The sequence below is a fragment of the Mytilus galloprovincialis genome, chromosome 4 (genome assembly GCF_965363235.1).
Source record: "Mytilus galloprovincialis chromosome 4, xbMytGall1.hap1.1, whole genome shotgun sequence".
Lineage (NCBI taxonomy): Eukaryota > Metazoa > Mollusca > Bivalvia > Mytilida > Mytilidae > Mytilus > Mytilus galloprovincialis.
The window spans coordinates 25,463,947-25,490,718 of NC_134841.1; the positions used below are offsets into that span (position 1 = coordinate 25,463,947).

The 26,772-nt window shown below is 30.3% G+C and overlaps 1 protein-coding gene across 4 annotated transcripts in view; it reads left to right on the forward strand.

Moving 5' to 3' along the window:
• LOC143071696 (coiled-coil domain-containing protein 87-like) overlaps positions 1-26,557 on the forward strand; it is a 49,884-nt gene extending 23,327 nt beyond the window's left edge. Inside the window, exons 20-32 of one of the 4 annotated variants that reach the window (XM_076246182.1) lie at positions 2,147-2,307; positions 3,260-3,311; positions 4,717-4,899; positions 7,712-7,893; positions 9,107-9,127; positions 11,032-11,147; positions 12,215-12,335; positions 14,310-14,391; positions 14,723-14,857; positions 15,437-15,551; positions 17,934-18,004; positions 20,849-20,929; positions 23,960-26,557. In XM_076246182.1, coding sequence (XP_076102297.1) covers positions 2,147-2,307; positions 3,260-3,311; positions 4,717-4,899; positions 7,712-7,893; positions 9,107-9,127; positions 11,032-11,147; positions 12,215-12,335; positions 14,310-14,391; positions 14,723-14,857; positions 15,437-15,551; positions 17,934-18,004; positions 20,849-20,929; positions 23,960-24,136 — 1,497 coding nt within the window. In that variant the 3' untranslated portion in view covers positions 24,137-26,557. Of the gene's footprint in view, positions 1-2,146; positions 2,308-3,259; positions 3,312-4,716; positions 4,900-7,711; positions 7,894-9,106; positions 9,128-9,683; positions 9,714-11,031; positions 11,148-12,214; positions 12,336-14,309; positions 14,392-14,722; positions 14,858-15,436; positions 15,552-17,933; positions 18,005-20,848; positions 20,930-23,959 lie in introns of all 4 variants that reach the window. The other 3 variants (XM_076246181.1, XM_076246183.1, XM_076246184.1) reach the window with 3 other exon arrangements.
• Positions 26,558-26,772: the final 215 nt, after the last annotated feature.

The following is a 26,772-nucleotide window of genomic DNA, read 5'->3' on the forward strand; positions in this document are numbered from 1 at the left end:
TCTATAGGGATCTGGTGGATAAATGTTTAGAACTATGTCCAGTGCGCGATGTTTTGTCGCTATTGTCAACATCGCAATGTCACCTTTATAGTGTCGTTATTGTGTTTACATTATATCCTATCAATATGTTATATACCTTTCTGTTTACATCGTTCACATCGTATACATCGCAATGTTAACAATATCGTGTCAACATCGTGTTTATATTGTATATAAAGTCTATCCCTTTCTGTTTACATCGTTCACATCGTATACATCGCGATGTTGACAATATTGTGTCAACATCGTGTTTATATTATATATATATATATATATATATATAAAGTCTATACCTTTCTGTTTACATCGTTCACATCGTATACATCGCGATGTTAACAATATCTTGTCAACATCATGTTTATATTGTATATAAAGTCTATCCCTTTCTGTTTACATCGTTCACATCATATACATCGCGATGTTGACAATATCGTGTCAACATCGTGTTTATATTGTATACATAATTTTAAAACATAGATTGCAAAACTTTAAAGAAAAAAGGTCCTTTAAAAAAGTGTAAAACAGCCAGAATTTGTGCCTTAGTTTATAATTATGGAATAATAAATGGAATGAAAGAAATGTACGGATGTGAATCTTCAACTCAAGTTTACATGTTTTTAGTTTGGTTTGCAAAGGAATTAGAACATTTCCCGAACCTGTTGGCATATGATGATGCTTGCCATTTAAAGAAATTCTTTATGAATCCAATTAGAGTGAATAAAAGCCGGTAGTCTTAATTTCTAACAGCATTGAGCATAGTTGTGGACAAAATACATTTTGCCAACCATGTTGACAAGTGGTGTCAACGTAATGTCAACCTGTACACAGATGAACAATTTAAAAAAATCAACACAGAAGCATGTGAACAAACATTCCAATTCGTTGCAATGCATAAATATGCAACTAACCATATGTTTAATGGAAAATATAATTTTTTTATGTTAAAACTGTCTGAAATGTTTAATAGGGACCGACTTGTAAGAAATAGAAAAGAAAATCCAAGTGTTAGTCCTGTACCTTATTTAAATGACAATACTTACAAATTACTAATTATCTTTTCTTATTATTTTTACCAGTATCAGGGTTTTATTTCACATAACAACTTAATTAAAATAAAATAATAAGTGTAATTATTTTATAGATATCAATTTTACATTTCTACAAAAAATTTTTTTATTCCTTAATCTTATTCAATAAAGTTTGTAGATTACAAACATACAGTTTGCATTTATCTGGGTTTTTTAACAACAAAAAAGCTATTGTGTTAACATTGTAAATATCAATATGTAAACGATGTACACCTGATATCGTTTCAACATTGTATACATCGCGATGTCAACGATGTAAACAATATATAAGAGTTCAAACAATGTTAAAGATGTTGACACGATATCGTTTCTACATTGTATACATCGCGATGTCAACGATGTCAACGATGTAAACAATATATAAGAGTTCAAACAATGTTAACGACGTTGATACAACATCATTTTAACATTGCAAACAATGTGATATAAACAATGTTACCACAATACATTTTCAAAATAGTATACATCGCGAAGTTAACAATGTTAATGATGTAAAAATTATATAAGGGTTCAAACATTGTAGATATCGCGATGTCGACAATATTGAACAAACATCCCGCACTGGACATGAATAAATGTTTAAGTTATCCGGTATCCGTCAGATGAAGTTTGCTAATTAGATTGTTTTCTATTTGCAATTTATGCTTCATACATCAAAAATATGATGATACATTCTAATATGACGTTCTTCAAATGCTTTGAGTGCAAATGAAACTGAAAGTCATCAAAACGCAGAAATATAAATAAACTTTGATATAACAAATTTTAAAGCCGATTTTCTTAAATGCAAGTTTTGTAATATTTGGTCTTTTACGTCAATATTTTAAAAAGTGTGTTTAATAAAGGGAACTGCAAATATTTGCCTTGACTTAGAGCTCTTCAATACAAAAGAATTGCTGCATTTTTTTACTGATTTGACCACACGTTTACTCTATGTCGATATTTCACCCCTTCCTTTGTTTTTGGTATATATATAGAATGTTGTTATGCACAGGGTTTTTTATATTAATTTATTTTAGGATGAAATGGTTATGCCTGCTGCTGGTAAAGTTAACCTAACAGGAACAATGGCATCATCCACTTTGTCTAAACGTAGAGCTGATCGAGTCATCAACCCCAACCTTAGAAAAGATAAGAATCCTCCATGGGGAGAAATAGATCCAAAACAATGGGTTAGAACGTAAGTATAGAATAGGAATTAGAGAGTAACTTACCTTTGTGTGAACATCAGGGCAAGGAAATAAAACTTTCACATTGATGGGTAATAACTGTTATGAGAAATAGATTTATGAAACAGGGATCTAAACTATATATGAATGTTAACATAGATGCTGAATTTATCAAACTTTCAGTCATTAGTTGCAAAAAAATACAACTATATCACAAAGTTGTTTGGTTAGTGAATTGTGTATAAAACTGAAATGTTACAAGTTAGAACAACAAATTACAGGTTAATTCATCAAAGTCTTGAAATTTCAGATTGAACTTTTCCCTGTTATAACAACTATATTTCCTTTGATGCAGGTGTTTACAGGAATTATTTATATTTTTATACCCCCTTGACAAAATGTCAGTTCATCAGTTCACCTGTCCGGATATAGATACACCATATGTCCAGCTATCTCCTACACTTACAGCTCAATACTACAGTATTTGAGCAACAGCTTTGATATTTAATATTTTCAGCTTTTTAAAATATTTTATAGGTTGTTTTACACATAATAGAGGTGTGCTTGTCCACAGAATTTTGATTTTTTTTTTTAATATTTTCAAAATCAGGTATGTCAGGTATTTGGACAGGTCATTTTATGATACTCTCTGTATAAAGAGATCATGGTTTGTCCGACTATCTCCTTCTGCCATTTTCAGCTACAGCTTTAATAATTTGTAGGTTGTTTTTACACATAATGGAAGTATGCTTGTCCACAGGACTTCCTTTTTTTTTTTTTTTTTTTATAAATTTTCTCAAAATGCCAGGATATTAGAATTAATCATTTTTTTTGTACTAAAAATCAGGAATGCCTTCATATCTAGTTATTTACAAAAAATAGTGTAGGGATTTTCAAGTTGATAAACTTAAGATCTGGGTTACAGACTGTTTAATCAACATTTGAGACTGCTTCATTTTTCAGGCCAGCAAACCCACCAAAGAACTTTTTAGGAGATGACATGTTTGCACCTATGGTAAGGACATAAAATCTTAAACTTAGTGTGTGTTGTTTTTATGAATTAACCTTTTCTCTATATCCTCAGGGACATTTACATCAAAACTGCTATTGTGTATCAATTACATAGATTCAACATATGGTTCTGTAAATCAGACATCCTTTAAAATACATTTGTTTTTAGGTCAATTTATGCCCACATTGATCCTTTACATTTATCAATTATATTTAGCCACAAATTTTAATATTGGTAAAAAACTTTAATTAAAACAAAGTCTAAATAAAATACATCACAATTTATTTATTTTTTTTATTTCCCTTAGGTCTTTTTCATATGAGGTACTAGTACTTGTATTTAAATTTTAATAACATCACTTTAATTTCAGAAATATATTTGTCACAAAATGTTGTTTTTAAAAGGGTTTGAGATGATTTTATTTTTCATGGCTGAAATCAGCAGTATGGTTTTCACTTGAAGTCACAAAAGTAAAGATAAAATTTGCAATAAATGTTTGTAACAGAATGCATGCAAACACCAAATGATTTTTAATCATATTTATCATTTCCATGTTTATGTCATGCATGCCAATACTTTAGAAAAGACAGGATGCCAATAGTATTAAAAGACTTATACCAGTATGACTACCATTATTTCTCTTTGTTTTGTTGCAATATTATAAAGTACTTAGGAATAATTAAATTATAACCAAGTATCAAACAAACAAATATGTGAACAAGACCATAAAATAATACAAAAAGTACCAAACAATTAATTGGTTTTACAAGTCATCATTAAAGTTTGTAAACAGAAACATAACAATTTGTTTTACAAGCCATCATTAAAGTTTGTATACAGAAATATTACAATTTGTTTTACGAGCTATCCTTAAAGTTTGTATACAGAAATATTACAATTTGTTTTACAAGCCTTCAATGGATCGTTCTGCCTATTTATTAGGAGAAGTAAGTAGTTCTTCCTCTTTACATTAGGCAGGTGTACTGTAAATTCAGAATTAATTGTGACGTTTTTATTAATGAGAATAATGCTACCATGTGAGGGTAGCAATAGTAAGAACTTTCATTCTGATATCTGATATATATATCTGTATTAAGATTTCCCTTGAATTTCAATAATTAACCTCACATTTTTGTCCATTCTTCAAAAATTGCAATGCATACAAACATTGAATTAGGAATACAGAAATTATAAAGTTTTATCAGACTTAAGAATATGGACATAGCTTAAGTAATACACACTTTATGTGACATATATACTAACCTAATTTACCATTTACCAAATATTTATTCGTGAAAATGCAGCTTTTTGTTATGTTACATTAAGAAGTAAACTTTGTAGAGCATTTTAGTTTCTCCAATTAACTGAGATTATTTTATACTATATTGCATCCATACTTCATTTATAGACACCAAATGCTGAACGTATACATGACCACTTACATAATCCATCCAAGATGTCTCTGTTACTGGTCAATGATCACTTACCACGTGTCATGGCAGAAAAAAATCAACGCACATATGCCTCATGGCTTCAGTGGTGGAAAAGTACGGTCACAAGTGATGACTACATGAAATATCTGTCCACAATGGTACAGTTCTTTGTTGTGTGACATTGTACTAACATATAGTTTGCTTCACCATAATAGCATGCACTTTCCAAATTATTTTGTCATTTTAGCATATCTCATTTTAGTTGACAAGTCATAATAGTATGCACCTTCTTAGTTAGTTTGTCATTATAGCTTAACTCATTTCAGTTAATAATTCATAATTGCATAAACCATCTTTGTTATTTTGTCATTATAGAAATTAGCGTATCTCATATAAGTTGACGCGTCATAATAGCATGCACCTTCATAGTTATTTTGTCATTATAGCATATCTCATTTCAGTTGACGCGTCATAATAGCATGCACCTTCATAGTTATTTTGTCATTATAGCATATCTCATTTCAGTTGACGCGTCATAATAGCATGCACCCTCTTTCAGTTATTTTGTCATTATAGCATATCTCATTTATGTTGATGAATCATAATAACATGTACCATCTATAGCGTTCCCCAATCTTGTCTTGAAAGTGTTTTTTTTCATTAAAAGTTCTACATGAACTGTTAATTTGAATAACATTAATCCTTGAATATTTTTTCTCTTTCAAAAAAACAGACATGACTAAAATTAATTTCCAATACCTTTTCTCTCCTCATTATACAAATTTTGTTGTTTTTAAAAAGTGTATAAGCTGCTGTCTAGAAATTAAAAGATTTCTTCATTTTTAGTCCCAAGTTTCTAAGCTTACAGATAAAGCATGAATATAAATGCACAGACATGAGTTTTGGTCAAAATGTTACAATATTTATACATGTACCATATAATATCTTAGAAGTTTTAGAAGGGTAGACACATTATTGTAATAAAACTATCCAGCTATTTATACTGTTATACAAATTTTACAATTCATCTGTCATTTCTGTGACATTTGTATATACATTTATTAAAGATTAGGCAAAATGACTCCCTTACTCTCATTACTTTCCTTAATCAATTAAAAGTACAAATTTGGGTTTAATGGTTTCTGATGAAGATAGATCATCCAAAAGCACCATGTACACACAAATTTCATAATATAAATATAATCTGAATTCTATTGATCGTCAATTGAAGGCATTACAATTTAGACATAGTTTGCAAATTCAGACCAAACCATGAAATATTTGGTGACTTAACTCATAATTGTTTAGATGCTATAATATTGAATATATTTTAATGTACAAAATAATTTCAGCAGTTGTAAATGACATCAATCATCAAATCTATTTCAGGAGTAGTATTCTTTTAGTTTTACATTAATATTTTGACACATTAAATATGAATAAGTAAAGAAGTACTAAAAGGTTATAGATCTATAATCATTACTAGATTGTATTTTAAATGACAAACTGCATGATTGTGACTATTTTAAGCACTTATTAATTATGCATGTGTTGATGATATTAAAAGCATGTGTCTGAGATGCACTTTTAACAACGTATTTATATTTGATTGACAGGTAAAAGTACGTATAGTGTGGGTGTAATGCTGACTTCTAATGCTTACTGGATTTACTAAATATTTCTCTAAACCTTTTCATTCTTGTTCAAATGTTGTGTTTCTTGAAAAAGAGAATAAAATATCACACCTCAGGATTATCGTGAGAAAACATGATTCAATTGGACAGTCCTCCGAATTTTTCAAACTAGCTAAACATATGGAAAATTACTTGACCTTTTTCACTTACTTTCTCAAACCAATCAGCATTAGATAGATGTGTAATTTCATTGTCAGTTCTGAAAGTCTTTCCAGGTGGTTTTTTTTTTACAGCTAAACAGGCAACAGTAACAGAGCAGTAACTTGATCATGATAAATAAGATTTTAATTTTGAATTCTATAACAATATTTTTTTTACATGAATTAATCCTGAATTTTTGTCAGATGATAAAAATCTCATTGATAAATGCATGCAATAATTTCCCAAATTATAGTATAGAAAGACTTCATAGGATGAAGTTTAAATGCTGGTGGTCATAGTTCCTTAATGTGAAGTAACATTTGAGATTATGAGGTCAAGGGAAGATAACAACTCTATGCTTTCTTTCTCTCTTTTATTACCATATTATCTGGGATTACATTTTTATGTCTCATAGTTTTGAACAGCTTAAAATTTCTTCTGGATACTTAGGATTATTGATAATACAAATAAATGAGGCTCATGTAACGAAGCTTTTCAAATTCTGTTTAATCCAATATGCTTTCAATTCTCTTCTCTTAACTTTTGCCATGGACATTTGGAATCTTAGATTTGAAAAAAGTTTCAGCCATTTAAAGTAATAAAACTGTTTTGTATGACATAACCTAGATATTTATGATGTTTTTTTTTGTATATTTTATATTTGAAATGTTGAAATGTTGCTTTCATTATAACATTGCTGACATGATATCAATTGTGCCCATTCTTATAAGAGCTTTTTATGATAAATAATTTACTTACTTTCAGTTAAAAGTAGTTTTGTTCACATACATCTTTTTTTTTAGTAATTGCATACTGGTACAGTAAGTTGAGAAAATATAATTCCATTTTGATGTACAGTAAAAATTTTATTATTTAAAAAAACAAAACAATCCTATAACTGAAAGTTCTTTAGGGAAATCATAACTCATAAATAAACTATTTCCTTCTGAAATAGAAAATGATCTGGCATTTAGAACTGAAGAAGGGTAATTAAAATTATATCTGTTTCATTGCCTATTTAATCATGACTCAAACTGATATAGTATTAGTGGTATGAGAAAGTGTGACACATAGAACCATTATGCTAATAATAGTCCATTAATAGTGACACAAAAGTTATGATAATTCATTACAGGAGTCAGACTATATGGGTGTGGCATTCCATTTCTATGATTCTGACGAGGAGGAGGGTGATGAGGAAGATTTACCATTACCTAACCAGTATATGTCTGGGCTTGGTCAGTCACAGGCTCTTACTCACCAACAAAAACAGTTCATAGCAAGAACAGCACACTCTGCTAAACAAGCAGAAAATAGGTATAACAGTCTGAACCTTTCTTCAATATACCTTTTACTTTCTACACATATTTTATCATTATAGACCAAAAAATGTATAGATTTGTTTGAATAGGGATTTTTAGAAGTGTGGCACTTGTTTTCATCATTACTGCAACTCAATTATGAGACAGCTATTCGGGTAGATTGAACCAAGTGATGCAAAGCAAACTCAGTAATCTTATAACACAGTTACTAAGTATGCTTAATATAAATGCTTTGCCTGATTGAAAAATGACAGTTTTTGACGCAGGGCATAGATAGCTGTGTGAGGCAATACAAGCTATTTGAACCATTTTGTTACTTGAAAATATTTTTTCAGAAAACAGATCTTATCAGATGTATTTTTCAATAACTGCACAGTTTAGGGACGACATCAAAAGATCGATGTAGGATAAAAAACTTAAATCAAATAGTTTGGGGGTGGGGTGTCAACATTGCTGCAAGTTTTGTTAATCTAAAATCGATTTTTACATATATCTCTATTGATGAATCAATTTTTCCCAAATTAAGTTAAGAGGGGGGAGTGTGGGGGTCAGTGAAAAAACTATGTGAATTAAGTTTTTTATCCTTCAATGAATTTTCGATGTCGTCCCTTACAGTCATTACAGCTATTTACAAATATAGTGTAAAATTATGAGAAACTGTTAATTCAGAAATTGTGTGCATTTTTTATTGCAATTTTTAAGGAATGAACAAAGACTAATTATTGCGATTTGAAGTAAATCTGCATACAGATACATGGATCAGATGTTCTTATTATCATGAGACTTACCCAGTCACAACATTCATAGTATTAAAACCTTGGAATAAGTTTTGAATTTACATTATATGATTTCATTAAATCTATTTCCCTACAAGTCATAGATTAAAATTGTTTAAAAAAAATTACACATGCATTTTTTGTTCAGGATTTTTTTTTGCTTTACAGCTACTGTGACTATTGTTCTTTGCTTGTTCTTAGACCAATAATGTATGTTGAATTACTTCCCTTGTACATCATTAATTGTGTGCTACAGAATAGACATTATTTTGTTTTATGTTATAACATACTTCTGTTCTTGTAAAAATAATTAGCATACTTGTCCAGCAATATAAGGTATAGCACTAAAGATTGCAGTAGATCAAGAGATAAGTTTATACACTTTATTATTATTGAGGACAGTAGGATGATTTCTATTGAATAATATTCCAGGAAACGACAAAGATTAGAAGCGTAAGTAGTAGTCTCCCTTGCTATTTGATGTTTACACTAGCTGCTATGCTCCATCCTAGTCTGGCCATCTAGGAACAATACATATACCGCTGACATGAGTAACCTTTAGGATTAACACTAAGCTTCTATAGATCCCATTCTTATATATAGCTTTCTATTATATACAGAATATCACAGCAGGTTAACTATTCCTCCTCAAGCATGTTTATTATAGTTCAAACCATATTACCATATTCTTATTGTCTTGCAAGATGAAAGCTCTTTAGAGATTATTTTAGGCACAGAACTTTTCTTTCAAGAAATAGCAAACCTGATTACCTTTGATTATCTAAATTCTGTGTAGCAGTTTTATAACTGGTTAAAACAGTATTTAGATTTTTTTTTAAATGAAGCTTTTGTAAAATGTGAAAATAAACAAAGACTTTCAAGAAAAATAAGTTTATGGTAATTTTCCTTGTGTAATGAACATCCAAATAAGATTTTAGAATGTGTCTAAATGAATTAGAGTCATATCCTAACTTTTTTATAAATTTAGAAAAAAAAACTTTTTTAACAGTGTAACAGACTCCATACTTTCCAGTATTTAGTAAGTTTCGGTAATTAAATGTTCTCTTTGTCAATTTATTACCAAAGTTACATTGTTTTTCATTACTTATTTTGTCTCTTATTCCTAAGTATTTTTTCATTATTTTTTCATACATTTATTGGTCCTATACCAGTGTACCAATGGAGTAATTTTGTCTCAAGTCAAAGAATCATTCGATGTTTTTGTATAGTTTCATAGATATTTAAGGACAGATTCAGGTTTTACAGATTGAAAGATTAAAAAAAGGTTCAGGAAGGTGAACAAAATTGTAACTTGAAGGAAAAAACTAGAGTATTCTAGATCTGTTCACGTAAAGTTGTCATTTTAAAGTACAAAATTGAAAGAAATGTGACTGCTCTGACCATTTCTATGTAGAGTAGTAATTTGTAGTAATTATTTGTAAATAACTTACATTTTTTTTTTTTTTTTTTTTTTATGGTAAAAGATTCAATAAGCCTCGTTCACACCTTAACGGATAGCTCGAACAGATGCCGAACAGATGTGTAACCATAGCTTAAAATAAGAAATATTTAGGTGTTGTTGATTTAATCACATTTAACTGATTATTTTGACTTTTGTTTATTGTTGCATGCTGTTTCAATTTGCATGTGTTTCAATAAATGTTGTGTCATTACAATCTTAACAGCATGTTTACTCAAACTTGACTCAAACTTGATGTGACCACATTGAATTGGATTTGATCCATATTCTTATTGTCTATGACTCACTGTCAATAATGAAATACTAATGGTTGTATTACTGAGTTTTCAAGAGTAGGTTTGAATTCTGTATCTATGGTGGTTTATTGATTAGGAATTTATGATAAAATCATGTTTATAAGCTTGTTAAATCATGTTAATTAAAGGTGACATTTCTGACTGGTTATGCAATAAAAATGTCAAAACTGTAATGGCTCAGTATTTTTCAGTATTATTTTTTTAATTTATTAAGATATTTATTTTTATTTGATGATGTATAGTAGGAGGATATCCCTGTAAAAATTGACTTCTGGTTTCACATTTGATTGATAAAGAACAATGCATTCTTTATTTTTTTTCATTGGGGCAGAATGACATTTTGCAGGACATTGGGGTTACGGTAGGCCTTTATATTTGTTGAAAATGGAAGATTAAACCTGATTTTACAGCTAACTAAACTTCTTACTAGTATGGCATTGACATTGATTTCCATTACATTGACAACAATCAATGTCTGAGTAAAACATACAGACATACTAGAACATACAAATTCAATGGGGTCTTTGTCATCAGAAATTTTTTATCAATTATGATTATAAAAATATATATATTCATTTTAGTGAGAGACAGAAAAAAATGCAAGAATTAAAGAAAGAGAAGACAAAGTATGAAGAAGGAATGTGGAATGTAAATACAGTATTTATGGGAGGTTTAGGAAAAGATCCTCATATGGAAGGTACTGATCACTCCTGATCTTAATTATTATTTACAATATTTATATAGCGCATTATCTAATGAAAATTACTCTAAGCGCTTAACATAAAACCATCAATGCAGTTAAAAAAAAAGAAAAAAGAAAAAAAAGGTGTTAACATTAAAACAATCAATGCAATAAGAATGAAATAAAATTTTTAATATAGGAATTCTTATTTTGATTTATTTTTTTTTTACAAAAAAAAACATCTTTTTGTTTTAATTATAGCTGTTAAAACATGCACTCTCCATATGTGAAAATGGTAGGACAGAGTAGAAGTTTGTATATGTTTGCTTTGGTTTCTGTTTTTTTTTTTTCTTCAGAAAATTAATTGAACCCATTCTGTTTATTCCTCTGCCTGTTCAGAGTGTCATTTAACTGTCTTTAGGTTTTCCGATGTTTTTTGAGAGTTTTGAGTGTTCATGGGGCTGGAATGAATTTGTGCCAATTACTGTTTTACAAATATATTAATTGTGTCACCATTTCTATTCTTTTTATGGTATTTATAATGCCAATAGAATCCAGAAAGCCTTAGTCATTACATTTTAATTTTGATTTTGTTATTAACGCTACTTTTAAGCACCTCTTTTTGGTTATTTCGTGGTGGCCAATTTTTATTGGTGGAGGAAGCCGGAGTCTCAGAGAAAACCATTACCTTTGATAGGAAAACTGACAATCCTAGTCAACTAAGATTGGAGTCGAGTGCACCTGTATGAGTGAATTGGAACTTACAACCTCTGTGTTGACTGGCTAATGATTACATTAGTAACTACTAAGACCACTTAGCCCTAGTTGCATGTTTCATAACTTACTTGATAATTTTGTACAAGAAACCAATTTTGAATTGGTATGTACAAATTCATTGGAAATTTTTCCTTACATGTCTGATAAATGTGTTAAAAGTTATAACCTTTGCTCACAGTGCTTTGATTTTAACCATTTTGTTGTTTGGAATTGTTAAATATTGTGATGACCATGTTAATCTGTTGATCATCAGTATACAATAGTAAGTCCAGGCAATAATTTACAGTTTCATTGTATTAATGTAGAAGAAGAAGATACAGCAGACAAAGGACAGAAATCCCCACAAACGTCTAGGTCAGCTAAAACATTACAAGAAAGAGTGGCTGCCAGACATTCTGCTAAATTACAAGTAGAGAAACCAACTAGGTAAGTTTCATCAGTGAAAAAAAAGGATTGTCTGTGTCTTACTGCATAATTAATAATAGAGAAACCAATAAGGTAAGTTTTGTCGGTTGAAAATATAGTGACTAACTCTGTTAAATAACTTGTATTAAATAAGTCAGATAAAACTTATTTGGAATAGAAAAATAGTAAAATTATGTAAAGAATAAAAGACAATGAAATCCAGCATTTCATGACTCTCTTAAGTGAATTTATATATAAAAAAGAAGATGTGGTATGATTGCCAATGAGACAACTCTCCACAAGAGACCAAATGACACAGAAATTTACAACTATAGGTCCTTATACAGCCTTCAACAATGAGAAAAATTCATACCGCATAGTCAGCTATAAAAGGCCCCTAAATGACAATGTAAAACATTTCAAACAAGTTGACTTTTAAGAATTTTGTTGACTTGTATGAATATTTCCTGTTGTTCTGTATATTACTTATAAATGGACTTAGTTTTTCTTCCAGTTAACATTACATACAGCCTGCAGTTTAAGTTTTTAAAACATTTATTAGATTCATAAACCATTTTGGATTTTTACCAAATTCGGACAGAAGCTTCTTACAATCAAAAGATAATATCTAGAGAAACATTTTAATATTTTTTTCTCTGTTGGATAGTTGTCTCATTGTCAATCATACCACATCTCATTTTCATATAATTAATTAAAGAAAAAAAGAATAAAATGGCAATCATTTCTCATGCAATTGAATGTTCTATCTTATAATTTGTCAGTTATTAAAATGATTTACTATATTTTTAATCTGCTTAAATGTTTTAGAAAAGCATACATGTATTTATCAGATCTGCAAAAAACATGGAAGTTTTTTCTCTACAAAAGAGCTGTGTTAAAAAATATATTTGTTCATAGGAATTTCAGTTATTAGATTACTATGACTTTTGTTTTCCAGCAGTGTTATTGTTTATGTCGGAGACAGTCTTCATGGTTTGACAAAAAAATATAAAGTGTTAATGTAATGTTTAATTTTTAATTTTGTTTTCTAGTTTATATATTATATTTGCCTCAGTTTTTTTATCAGGTTATACTGTTAACTAGCTTTGGAATTGACAATGTATGAAACTGTGATTATTGAAAATGCATGAATTCTCTGGTTATCCTTTCAATTTGAACAAATCTTTTGTTTTCAATTCTTTAAATTACATTTGGCGATTGTGTTTTATCTCAGTTATACTCAGTTAAATTAGAATTATCTTTACAGAATATATTGAAGTTTGATCACGTTATAATATGACATTCTCTCTAAGTTGTTTACAGCTAGCAGATTGATACAGTCTGGGATTAAAGTTTGTTACACATACACATCAATTATGTTATTAAACCAATTTCCTTCAAAGAATTTTATGAAACTTTGGCAGAAGCTTTTTCATGGTCTGATGCAAACTTTCTGATAGATTGACTTAGTTTTACAATTGACATTTAAAGACAGTCTGGGTCAGGCTTGGATTAATTTATTTTGACATAATAAATTTGTAGCCCTTCATGGACTGTTATCAACATAGGCAATCAAGAAATTTTCTCAAGTGGGGCCCACTGACTGCTTAAGAGAGGGCCCGCTCTGGTCATGCTTGAGTGATTTCATATATAATCAATCAAATTTTTCCCAGAAAAATTAGGGGAGGGGGCAGGGCTTCCAAAAATATTTGAGCCAGCAGGACATTTTACAAGTGAGACACAGGGTTTCATTGAATATTTTACAATTTTTCTTAGTTTCTTTAAGAAATTCAAAGTTAAATAAGCCATGCCTTGAATTTTTGACAGTAACATTCTTTTATATTAACCTACTGTAAACCACATTTATTTTCAGATACTTTTTGATCTCATCAAAGTTGCATTAAATTAGCTGGTTTACATTATTGTATAATTTTATGGGAAAGGTACTTTCTTTCATTAATACATTTTTAGGATTGTGTATTATTTTAATTTCAGGGACTTGTCACATTCTAGAGCATCAAAAGTTACTTCAATGACTGGTACCGTCAGTAAGATGGACACAGATAGGTCAGGAGAGGTGAGTAACTTCACTGACTGGTACCCTCAATGAAAGTCTGATGAATTTCAATTTTTACAATTTTAGCTTTTATCATTGTTCAGCTGCAAACTTTAAGAGACGAAAAGTAATACAGTGAAACTTGCCACATGCGACACCTAAGTATTCCAAATATCCTGCTTAACCTTCACATTTTTATAGTCACAAAATTTACCTGAGTATTCCGACACCCTGCTTAATCTGACATTTTTTCTGGTCCCCCAGTGTGTCAGATAACACAGGTTTCACTGCACTTACATTGGTTTTGGCTTTTCCATTTTGATCTGACATCCTCTTGTTATATTTTTATTAGACAACAGAGGAAGGTCCTCTCGGTCCTCAGGAAAGATTAGAGAAAGTGTGGAATTCCTTAGAAATGCCAGACAATTTCCGTCTAGACATGGCCATTAAATACAGCTCTAATGAATATTATGTTAAAATGAATGAGGTAGGTGAAAACATTTTATTTTTTCAATCTTATATTTACTTTTTACTAAAAATTCTTGATTTTTAAAATACCATAATTTTATGAAAATAACTTTATAGAAATTGTTGCTATTACAAAAGGCAAATAACTAATATAGAATGGTGTTGTCATAACAAGTAGGAAAAGATAATTATAAAATAGTGCAGCTATTGCAAACAGATAACAGAAAATAACATTATAAAATGGTGTTGTCATTACAAATAAGATACATGAAAAAACATTATAGAATGGTGTGGCTTTTAAAAATAGATACCTACATAAAAATAACTTTATATAATGGTATTGTAATGACAAGTAAATACGGAAAATAACATAATAGATTGGTGTTGCCATTACACAAATAGATGCAGAAAATAACATTGTAGATTGGTGTTGCCATTACAAAATGACAGAGAAAATAACATTATAGAATGATGTTGCCATTACTAACAGATATACAGGAAATAACATTATGGAATGATGTTGCCTTTACAAATAGGTACAGAAAATAACATTATATATATTTCAAATAGATACATAATATTCATTTCATTACTTCAGGCTATTGAAAGATGGGAGCTGGCAACAGAATTAGTTCAGAAAAGAGAGGACTTTCTGGGAAAATTAGAAAAATTTGAAAGAGCTGCTTCCGATCCAAACAGATTCTTTGAGAAAGGTTTGTTTACATATTATCTTTGGTTCATTTTAAACTCAAGTAGAAGTTTTTCATCACCAGTTTTTATTCAACCGAAAAAACTTTTTGCATTCGTATAATGGTATGATGTCATCGGCGTTGTCGTCCGAAAACACATTTAGTGTCCGTACAATAACTTTACTTTAAGTGAGTGGATCTCTATGCAATTTTATAAACAGGTTTAATACCTCAAAAGTTGGGATTGATTTTGAGGATGATGGTCACTACCGTTTTGGAATTAGGGGCCCAAAAGGGACCCAAAACAAGCATTTTTCTACTCACAGGATATCAACTTGTGTATAAGCATTTCAATTGCTCTGAAATTGTACCATCAATGTTTAATACCACAGGTAGAAGGTTTGAATTGCTTTTGGGGGTTATGGCCCAAATGTGTAGGAATTTGGGGCAAAATAAGCAAATTTTTATGCCCCACCTACGATAGTAGAGGGGCATTATGTTTTCTGGTCTGTGCGTCCGTCCGTCTGTCTGTTCGTCCATCCGTCTGTTCGTTCGTCCGTCCGTCTGTCCCGCTTCAGGTTAAAGTTTTTGGTCAAGGTAGTTTTTGATGAAGTTTAAGTCCAATCGACTTCAAACTTAGTACACATGTCCCCTATGATATGATCTTTCTAATTTTAATGCCAAATTAGAGTTTTTACCCCAATTTCACGGTCCACTGAACATGGAAAATGATAGTGCGAGTGGGGCATTCGTGTACTGAGGACACATTCTTGTTTAGTTTTCAGTCAACTTGTGTTTAAGTGTATAAATCTCTCTGAAATTATACAAGTTTCCATACTACAAAGGGATGGTTTTGTGGCGTGTGTGTTTATAGGAGGGGGTGGGTATGGTTCAAATCATCAAGCAATTAGGGACAAAAAAGGGGGAAAACAAGGGTTTTTCTGGTTAAAGGACAATTTGGAAAATTTAAAAGCAGTGAAGGGGAGGTAATCCAATTAAAATTTAAAGAACACTGTTACATGTATGTTTGATTACTTGATTACCTCCCTTACACTGCTTGTAAATTATGTTTCAAGAAATTGTGATTGCCTTGAGATGTGTTAAACACCTATGTAATTTAATAATCAGTCTCTGGACTAAGAGGGATAATTTGATAAATGTAAATGATGCCAATTTGCTGATCCAGTGAATCATTCATAGACAAAATTTAAATTTTATGGCACTTATATGAATATCTGCAGTTTTAATTTTGCTTTTGTGTTCATTTTCTCTATTCTATATTTTGTCATTGTATATCATTAAGAATTACTAATAATCATTGTAATAAATTGTTTGTAATTATACTGCTCTCTTAGAGCGTCATTGATTGACAATAAAAATATTGTATTGTGTAGCCGTAAATTTATTTTTAGAAGTTACTGTTTTTAATTATTAATTTTAACCATGACTGTATGTCATTTTATATTTGAATATATTCTAATGTAATTAAATGAGAAGTTATTGTTGCCACCTCCATTAGAAATTTGAATTGAGATTATTTAGGAAATATAGGAAACAGGTGAGGTGAAAAAAAATGGGAGGGGGGTGGGGGTGTAAAATTTTTCTCATTTCAGATTTCAGAAATTAAAAAGAATTTTTCTGCAAATTTTTATTTTTTGAGGGGGTTAATTTTCAACAGCAAAATGTATTGCTCAATAGCACTAAAAATAATTCTTAAGTTCATTAGACCACATTCGTTATGTGTCAGAAACCTATGCTGTGTCAACTACTTAATCACAATCCAAATTCAGAGCTGTATCAAGCTTGAATGTTGTGTCAATACTTGCCCCAACTGTTCAGGGTTCGACCACTGCGGTTTTATATAGCTGCCCCCTCTGGAGCATCTGGTTGATCTGTTGTTTTGACATTTTTTTTAATTGTTAGAATTAGTATGACAACCTATTTAGTCAAAGTAAATTTAAACAAAGTTTGGTCCAATTCATCTATGTGTCAAGAAAGTTTTAGACCTACTAAAATTAAAAAAAAATAATAAACAATATATTAAGGATAATGTACCACTTTGTTGTTTTTTAAAATGGAAATATGGAAATTTTATAAAAAAAAATCTGCTGCGTCTCCATGATGCTTTTATTATTGCAAAAAATGAAAGGGATATAATCACAATGATTTAAACTTGCATATTGAAATTTTTAATGCATTAAGCAGGAATTTATTGTGAAAATTAAAATCTTTTTTTAGTCTAAAATGACAAAATAGCAATATAAATGCCTGCAATAATTTCTGAAATTACAGTAGTTCACACGTTTAAATATTACCAATTAGATACACTATTTGCATAACATTATCTTAATAACCATAAGGGAAGACATTTATGTGTGTCAACTGTTTTATTATTTATCTTAATAGTATCAAGTGGTGTTAAAGGTAGTTCTGTGAAAAGGCTACAGGAGGCAAAACAACGAAGTTTTTACTATAAGGTAAGATGTAAGAATTATGACAACTTTTGAATAGCAGTCTCTAGGTTGCATTTCTGTAAATATTGACAATGCAATTTCCCATAGGAACTCCTTTTACGGCTAAAACTGTACCACTTTTACTATGAAGTTTTGAAAAAAAATCTTATCCTAAAATTGAAAGTTCATATGCACTACATTTTTTTCAAAGGTCAAAATATAGGGCTGTGCGGCATGTTTTCAATGTTTATATGCCCTGAACTTTTCAAAGTTTAAACTAACAATAATTTTCTTAACTACTTCTTCCTCGAATGAAGGGTTACCACAGATTTCAATGTAAACAATATGCACATGTATATTTACTGGTAACATTCCTAAGTTATGTCTCTATGAGATGGAACACAGAGAGCATAACTAGGAACCAGTATGTAAACAAAATTAATTTTTCTATAAATATTCTAAATCTCCCTAAAAGAGGCCTGGATTGAGAAACCTCTTCATAATAATTTTTACAAAAGAGTGTTTCGTTTAATTTTTCAATAATAGGTAACAATACATATTTTATGTGTTGTATGCCAGAGAATTAATCTATGGATTTAGATTTAAGAATAGTTTAATCAGCTATATTCTTAGAAAATTATGTTAGATATTTTAGTGGGAAGAAAGGTAAAATCATTAGTTACTTAAAACACTTGACACCATGCAACTCTGCACTTTATTACTACCAACACTTGTTTTGTCCAGGAAAGATAACTGTATTTGTTATTCTGTATAATTCTGTTTTGGGCATTCCACAAGGTTGTACTTTATTGTTTTGTCCAGGACAGATAACTGATTTGTTATTCTGTATAATTCTGTTTTGGGCATTCCACAAGGTTGTACTTTATTGTTTTGTCCAGGACAGATAACTGTATTTTTATTCTGTATAATTCTGTTTTGGGCATTCCACAAGGTTGTACTTTATTACTACCAACACTTGTTTTGTCCAGGACAGATAACTGTATTGTTATTCTGTATAATTCTGTTTTGGGCATTTCACAAGGTTGTACTTTATTGTTTTGTGCAGGACAGATAACTGTATTTGTTATTCTGTATAATTCTGTTTTGGGCATTCCACAAGGTTGTACTTTATTGTTTTGTCCAGGACAAATAACTGTATTTGTTATTCTGTATAATTCTGTTTTGGGCATTCCACAAGGTTGTACTTTATTGTTTTGTCCAGGACAGATAACTGTATTTGTTATTCTGTATAATTCTGTTTTGGGCATTCCACAAGGTTGTACTTTATTTTGTCCAGGACAGATAATGGTATTGTTATTCTGTATAATTCTGTTTTTGGCATTCCACAAGGTTGTACTTTATTGTTTTGTCCAGGACAGATAACTGATTTGTTATTCTGTATAATTCTGTTTTGGGCATCCCACAAGGTTGTACTTTATTGTTTTGTCCAGGACAGATAACTGATTTGTTATTCTGTATAATTCTGTTTTTGGCATTCCACAAGGTTGTACTTGATTGTTTTGTCCAGGACAGATAACTGATTTGTTATTCTGTATAATTCTGTTTTGGGCATTCCACAAGGTTGTACTTTATTATTTTGTCCAGGACAGATAACTGATTTGTTATTCTGTATAATTCTGTTTTGGGCATTCCACAAGGTTGTACTTTACTGTTTTGTCCAGGACAGATAACTGATTTGTTATTCTGCATAATTCTGTTTTGGGCATTCCGCAAGGTTGTACTTTATTGTTTTGTCCAGGACAGATAACTGTATTTGTTATTCTGTATAATTCTGTTTTGGGCATTCCACAAGGTTGCACTTTATTGTTTTGTCCAGGACAGATAACTGTATTTTTATTCTGTATAATTCTGTTTTGGGCATTCCACAAGGTTGTACTTTATTACTAACAACTCTTGTTTTGTCCAGGACAGATAACTGATTTGTTATTCTGTATAATTCTGTTTTGGGTATTCCACAAGGTTGTACTTTATTGTTTTGTCCAGGACAGATAACTGATTTGTTATTCTGTATAATTCTGTTTTGGGCATTCCACAAGGTTGCACTTTATTGTTTTGTCCAGGACAGATAACTGTATTTTTATTCTGTATAATTCTGTTTTGGGCATTCCACAAGGTTGTACTTTATTACTAACAACTCTTGTTTTGTCCAGGACAGATAACGGTATTGTTATTCTGTATAATTCTGTTTTGGGTATTCCACAAGGTTGTACTTTATTGTTTTGTCCAGGACAGATAACTGTAATCTCTATTTGTTATTCTGTATAAATCTGTTTTGGGCATTCCACAAGGTTGTACTTTATTGCAATGTGCCAGACATTGCAGTGTGCCAGACATTCCTGTTAACTTACTTAGAAATAAACAATAGAGCGTAGGACAACGGTAGTTCTATTTAAGTAGGACATGAGATTGAAAAGAAAATAATTATTTACTTTGGCAAAATGTATTTTTATAGAATAACTAATCGAGGAATTCAAATAGAGAAAAATGTATATTGAGTTGCCGGAAAAGACATTAATTCATGAATCTGCGTAGTGCATGAGTTAATTATCAGTGTTGTTCCATCACGAATTGAATATTTGCAGATATTTGAATTCTTTGTTGAGAAAATTGAAAAATGGGTACAGAAGAAAAACAACACAGAAAAATGCATAAAAAGTAGGACAAATGTTTTTCATTTCGAAAAGTAAACTGCAATAGACAGAATACAGGATGAAAAATAAATAATGCCAAATTGTGATTATACTCAACCCAATTTTATCAATATTTGTACCTTAAAATATAATGGCAGCCTTTTTAAGAAAGTACAAAAATGATTGACTTTCATCATGTTCATTTATTCATTTACAGAGGATTGACCATTTTGACAAAGAAATAAAAATACAGATGGACTATATGAAGAAAAACTTTTCAGATACAGTTTCCTACAAGGTAATGATACATTTATTTATTTTTTCAATTTGAAAATTAGTTTAAAGAGGCACTAGCTGTCAAATTCATGTTCACAGATTTGACAAAAATTCTCATATTTGATTTTTCATCATGTAAAACATTTATCCAAATTATAAAAAGTCTACAATAAACAATTTACAGTGCATGGGCTCGATTATATGTATCTTTGTTTCATGTGTATTTTAGTCTTGATGCCATCTAATTAAAGTCACATGAAACATCAAATTAAAAAAAAATGATGCATAATATTTTTATAACAAAATGGATAATTGTCATTATTAAACTTATGTACATATACTTTTTTCTGAAGAAAATTCTTTAATTTGTCCACATTTAGAAGAAGTTTACTTTTTTTTAATTGCTTGCTTCCAGGAAGCAATTTGCGGACATATTTTCCGTATTCAAAGTGACCTTAGCGTGACCCTTCTTATAAAAATCCAGGGATCGCAATACACATGGATCAAGAGGGGGGAAAAAATGACGATTGTTTGATATTTTTACGTAAAAAAATGATAAAATCGTCCACAGAAGACTAAGTTTATGATATACACATGCATTGGTTCAAGAATTGAAAAACATTATTTTTCACCAGTCACTCGTTTCATATGACTTTAAGTATCAAGTTTACCTCCCGAGACCTCTGATGGTCACATAAGCGATATAAACAGAAAATATAGATATAAACATTTATATACTCGTGCAATTGGATTTTTCTAGGTCTGTTTAATTTCATATTATAGATTAAAAATATATGTTAATCATCATTTTTACAAAATAATGTTTTTGAGTTTTGTATTTATTTTCTAATGCAATAGGTCTACTATATTTTGCATATTGAAATATTTTATGATGTACATGGCAGTCTCACAGGTTTAATTTGACCTTGACCTCATTTTCACTGTTCATTGCTCAGTGTTAAGTTTTTGTGTTTTGGTCTGTTTTTTTCTTAAACTATAAGCAATATGTTAACTTTATTTGTTGTATGGGAGGATTGTCTGCCTGGAATGGTTCATCTGACCTTGACCTAATTTTCATGGTTCATTGGTCAATGTTAAGTCTGTTTCTTAGAAACTATTAGCAATAGGACATCTATATTTATTGTATTGAATGATTGTAAGGTCACCGTGTATCATCAGTACACCGGATATAGGTACTAACCAAGTGGGCATCATCGATTTTGACCTTACAAGGTAACGAAAATCTTTGTTTTGCTTTATCAATATTCAATGTACATTTCTCAACATTTGAAATTCCTGCTCCCAAATAATTTTTGCATCGATTTTTTCCTATTCATAAAACAACTTTGATATTCAAATAAGAACAATTAACTAGTTCAGGCGCAAATAGTTGTGAAAGTCAACACCCACTTTCAATTTCGATACAGTTGTTGAGACTTTTACATGTTTTATCTGAAAGAAACCTAATACAGGGTAACAGTAATGGTTACCAATCATAAACCTACCTGTGATTACTCATTCCTTGAAACTGTTTGGGTAATAAACGAGTATGAAAATAAAGTTATTGTGTACGGTGTACAACAACTTAACTATGCACCATACATAAGGATTTATGTGGTCAGCTAAACACCGTACACAACGCTTCTTTAGGGATAAAATATCGAAAAATAACATATGTATGAAAGATTTCAATGCCAATTATGGAATCAGCTATACTTATTACACACACGCATTGACCTTCTATCAGAAAAAGAGTTGCAATGAATATAGAATTATATCGGATGAGACGAGGGTTAACTTCTTTTACAAGTATTTGCACATGCTTTTAGTAATCCCTCTTGTTTTGGGAAAATGATGAGATATCTCTAATCATCAACCTACGACCAAATCATTTCTTTAAACAGCAATTATGTTTAGACTGAAGTACACATTGATATTATGTGAACAAAACAAAGATTTTTCGTTACCGTGTAAGATCAAAATCGCTCACGCCCGCTTGGTTAGTACCTATATCCGCTGTACAATGATACACGGTGAAGGTGTACATCTCTTTTGGTTTATATAACCTTTGCCTCATTTTCTCGGATCATGTTAAGTTAAGTTTATGTGATAGTTATAGTAAAGCTTTAAAAATTATCAACAAAATATCAATGGTAGGTAAAGAAGGCGAGACATTTCAGCATGTGCACTTTAATTTTCTTAGTCAGAATTTATTTTCTTGTTTTAAAAAAAAACACAAATATATTTTGATTTCAGATTAAATTTTTTTTCAAAATTAAACACTGTAAGGTATAGGAAGAATTTACATGAAGAATCATTTTTTTTTTTATATCTGCCTTTCCAGAAAAAAAGTTTCATCAAACCCCCCCCCCCCCTGGAAGTTAAATGGTTGTTCCCTTCAGAATTGTGTGCATTTATGAGGTGAATTTTGAAAATGGACAAAAATGCAAGATTAATGATTGTGATGTTAGGAAAATCTGCATACAGATATATGAAACATCAGAATAAATATTATAATAGCCATTATTTGCATCACTAAAAACCTCTCAATCATTTCTGAATTTACATTAACTATTTCTTGTCTGAGACTTGAGTATCATGGTCAATTTATCAGGAATTGCACCTTTATTATCAAAATCATTTCAATTTTGATAGTTTGCGTCCACAATCATCATAACCATATTATAAGTAAGTGATGCAATCCCTATTCATATCAATTCATGCTTTTCACCACAGGAATTCAGGAAAAAAAGTTAATTAAATTGGTGAAACTGACAAATTTGAGTTGTCTGCTTTGTTTAATATACTATAATTTATGCGGATAACATTAGCTCCAACCCTAAGGAGTGAAAAAACCAACTCTTATATGTATTAATTTACATTCACCTATTATTTATAAACTATATTTTCTTTACTGAGCATTTTCAAGTTGGATATTAGATACACGCTAGGAAAGTGTTATCGTTTTGCATGCAATAAAATGAATGAGACATAAATTGTTACAAGAAAAAGTTGACTAGCTGACAATTTACCATATGTTTTTTTATTTTAGGGTCGCTCTTATGAAGAGAAGATGAAATGGGACAGAATAGAAATGTTATATTGGTTGCAAGAAGAGCGTAAACAGAATGCCATTAAATATGAAGCATTAATGAGACATGTACCTTATAAAGTCCGACAAGTTCAGCTAGATCCTATTCCTATCTTACCAGAAGAGAAAGTGGCATGAAATAAATGTCCTATAGTTATGTTGTCAAAAAGAAAAGATATCAAAATACTGTTCTATGGTCTGCCATAAAAAATTTATAAGCAGCAGTAATTAATTTGAAATGAGCATGCTGTTTCATGTAGTATTATGACATCCAGTTTATGCATTTAAATGGCACTTTTTCACACATGAAACAAAGAGAAATATCAAGAAAGAAAAGGTGCAGTCACAAATGAAAGATTTGTTTTTGTAATCATTTTTTATTTGCAGCTCTTTTCACCAAAAATCTTCATGACTTTTGTGAAAAGAGCAACAGTTTCTTACTCATGTAATGAAAATTGTGTAAACTGTCTTTCAGTATTTTTTTGTATTGATAATACAATGTATACAATTCTATGTTATATAGATCAAACAGATAAATATTGTCAGAGGATGAAGTCTGGGGTTGATATGCTGATATATTAACAGAGGATGGACGCTATAATTATAACTCGATAGAAATGCAACTTTTGTCAAGGCTGACGGAAACAGTACATTTATTCAAATACTGTATTGATTTTATAATGTTTTAATTGAACAATATTTCATATAAACTAGTAGAAGATCTAATGAGATTTTCAATACATTTGAAATATTTCATTGGTTGTTGTTGAACACATGAGCATGTAGGATGATGTAAATCAGTCTGCTGTTATTAAGGTATCTACTATTTTAAAACACTTGAAAATTAACTTTGCATTGCTATGCAGCATACCGTATAGCGGGTTAATTTCGCGGGTGAAAAAAATCGTGATTTTCATTGAATAAGTTATACAAATTATTTTGATGGTTTATTATTTTTGCAGACTTGAAACTTTTATCAATACCTTTGCATGTGGACTTTTAAATTGGCAGAATTTATTTTGGCGATTTTGTTCTATTTGCCAAAAATAACCTGCTTATACTGTATGGAAATATAAATAAGCATGTGATCTGTGAAGATCTCTTTAATACTATATTATATATATGAATACATACATACAGAGAGAGAGAGAGAGAGAGACAGAGAGGGAGTCCTCCTAGAAAGAAAGCTGTTGATCAGCTGATGTCCCAATGCCACATTTGGAAATGTAGGCTACTTCATGGAAGGTGTTTGGAGAGATGGGACCTGAAAACAAATTTAATTATCAATGTTGACTTTACAAATGATAAAAAAAAGGTTTTTTGGATGAGCACAGTTTTGTTGTCAACCTACAGGGTTTATATTTTAAAAGTGTTCTCGGAGTAGGAGTAACATGACCTTACTGGGAACATGACCTTACTGGGCTAGCTGAACCAGGAAATTATTACCTTATTAGAGCAAGGCAATTTTTATATTAAGCTGGATCGATGTGATCACTGAGTTTGAAATTGGTGAAGAAACTTATTACACAATTTTAATCATCTACTGTGAGTCTTACCTTTTGACATGTTATTTGCATTGCTTATATTTTGCCCAATTGGCATTTCATTTGCCCCCAAAAAATCTTTCATTTGCACCACAAACCATATTTCATGTTTCTGATCTAATTTACATAATAAACACACTTGCAAGAGGATTTTAAATAGGCATATAATTGGCAAGTGAAACACACCTACAACAAGTTTGAAAATAGGTAAACAATTGATGAATCTAACACACTTGCAACAGGATTGTAACAAGGCCTTTATTTGTATAATTGACAAATTTAACACACCTACAACAAGTTTGAAAATAGGCAAATAATTGACAAATAAAACACACCTACAACAGTTCTAAAAAGGGGCAAATAATGGATATCCGAATTTAAAATTTAGTTGGGAAAATGTTTGTTTTCTGATTTGCAATTATATGTTCATATACTGTTACTAATTTTATATTGTCTCTCTGTCTGACAAAAGAAGGAAGTACCTGAGCGTGTGGTGATTTTGTGGTTCAGTTAACAAGTAAGGTGATCAAAGTTCTTATTTCTCCTACACACTGAGATCGTTTCGCTGTTAATGTTATACTGTGCACATACAATTTATGTATAATAAACCTACTTAATGTTATCTTTGTCTGTGATATGTAAATAACAATTCCATCCGGTTTTGAATTTTTTATAGAATTATTTTTGTATATTGCCACATCTTTTATTTTTAAATTGTAGTATAACATTCCATGATACTTTTGAAAACATTTCTGTATACATTTTCTTTATATAAGTTATGCTGGGCGTATTATGTATTGTAGCTAATATAAATACCAGTCATTCAGTCAGTTAGGTGTTTTTTTTATCGAACTATTAACAGTGTGCATGTGTCAGACTGATATGTTGATTTGTATTTTATATGCATGTGGTAATAAACATATAAAATAAAGATATGTTTTAAATTATTATATGATATCTGATGTATAGTCTACATGTAATTTACAGACTTTTGATTAAATGCATTTGGAAATACTTTTGCTGATTCATTATTATATGATTTTAAATCAGAAGTCTTTTTTTATACGACCGGTTAAAAGAAATTGCGATTGTATATTGGTGTCAGATAGTTGTCCAAAGACAGTTGTTCCCTGACAATTACTTTAGTATAAGTAAATAGAAATCTGAAATTTAAACTCAAGTTTCCACGAAAGGAAGGTTGGGATTGATATTGAGGGTTTATGGTCTTAA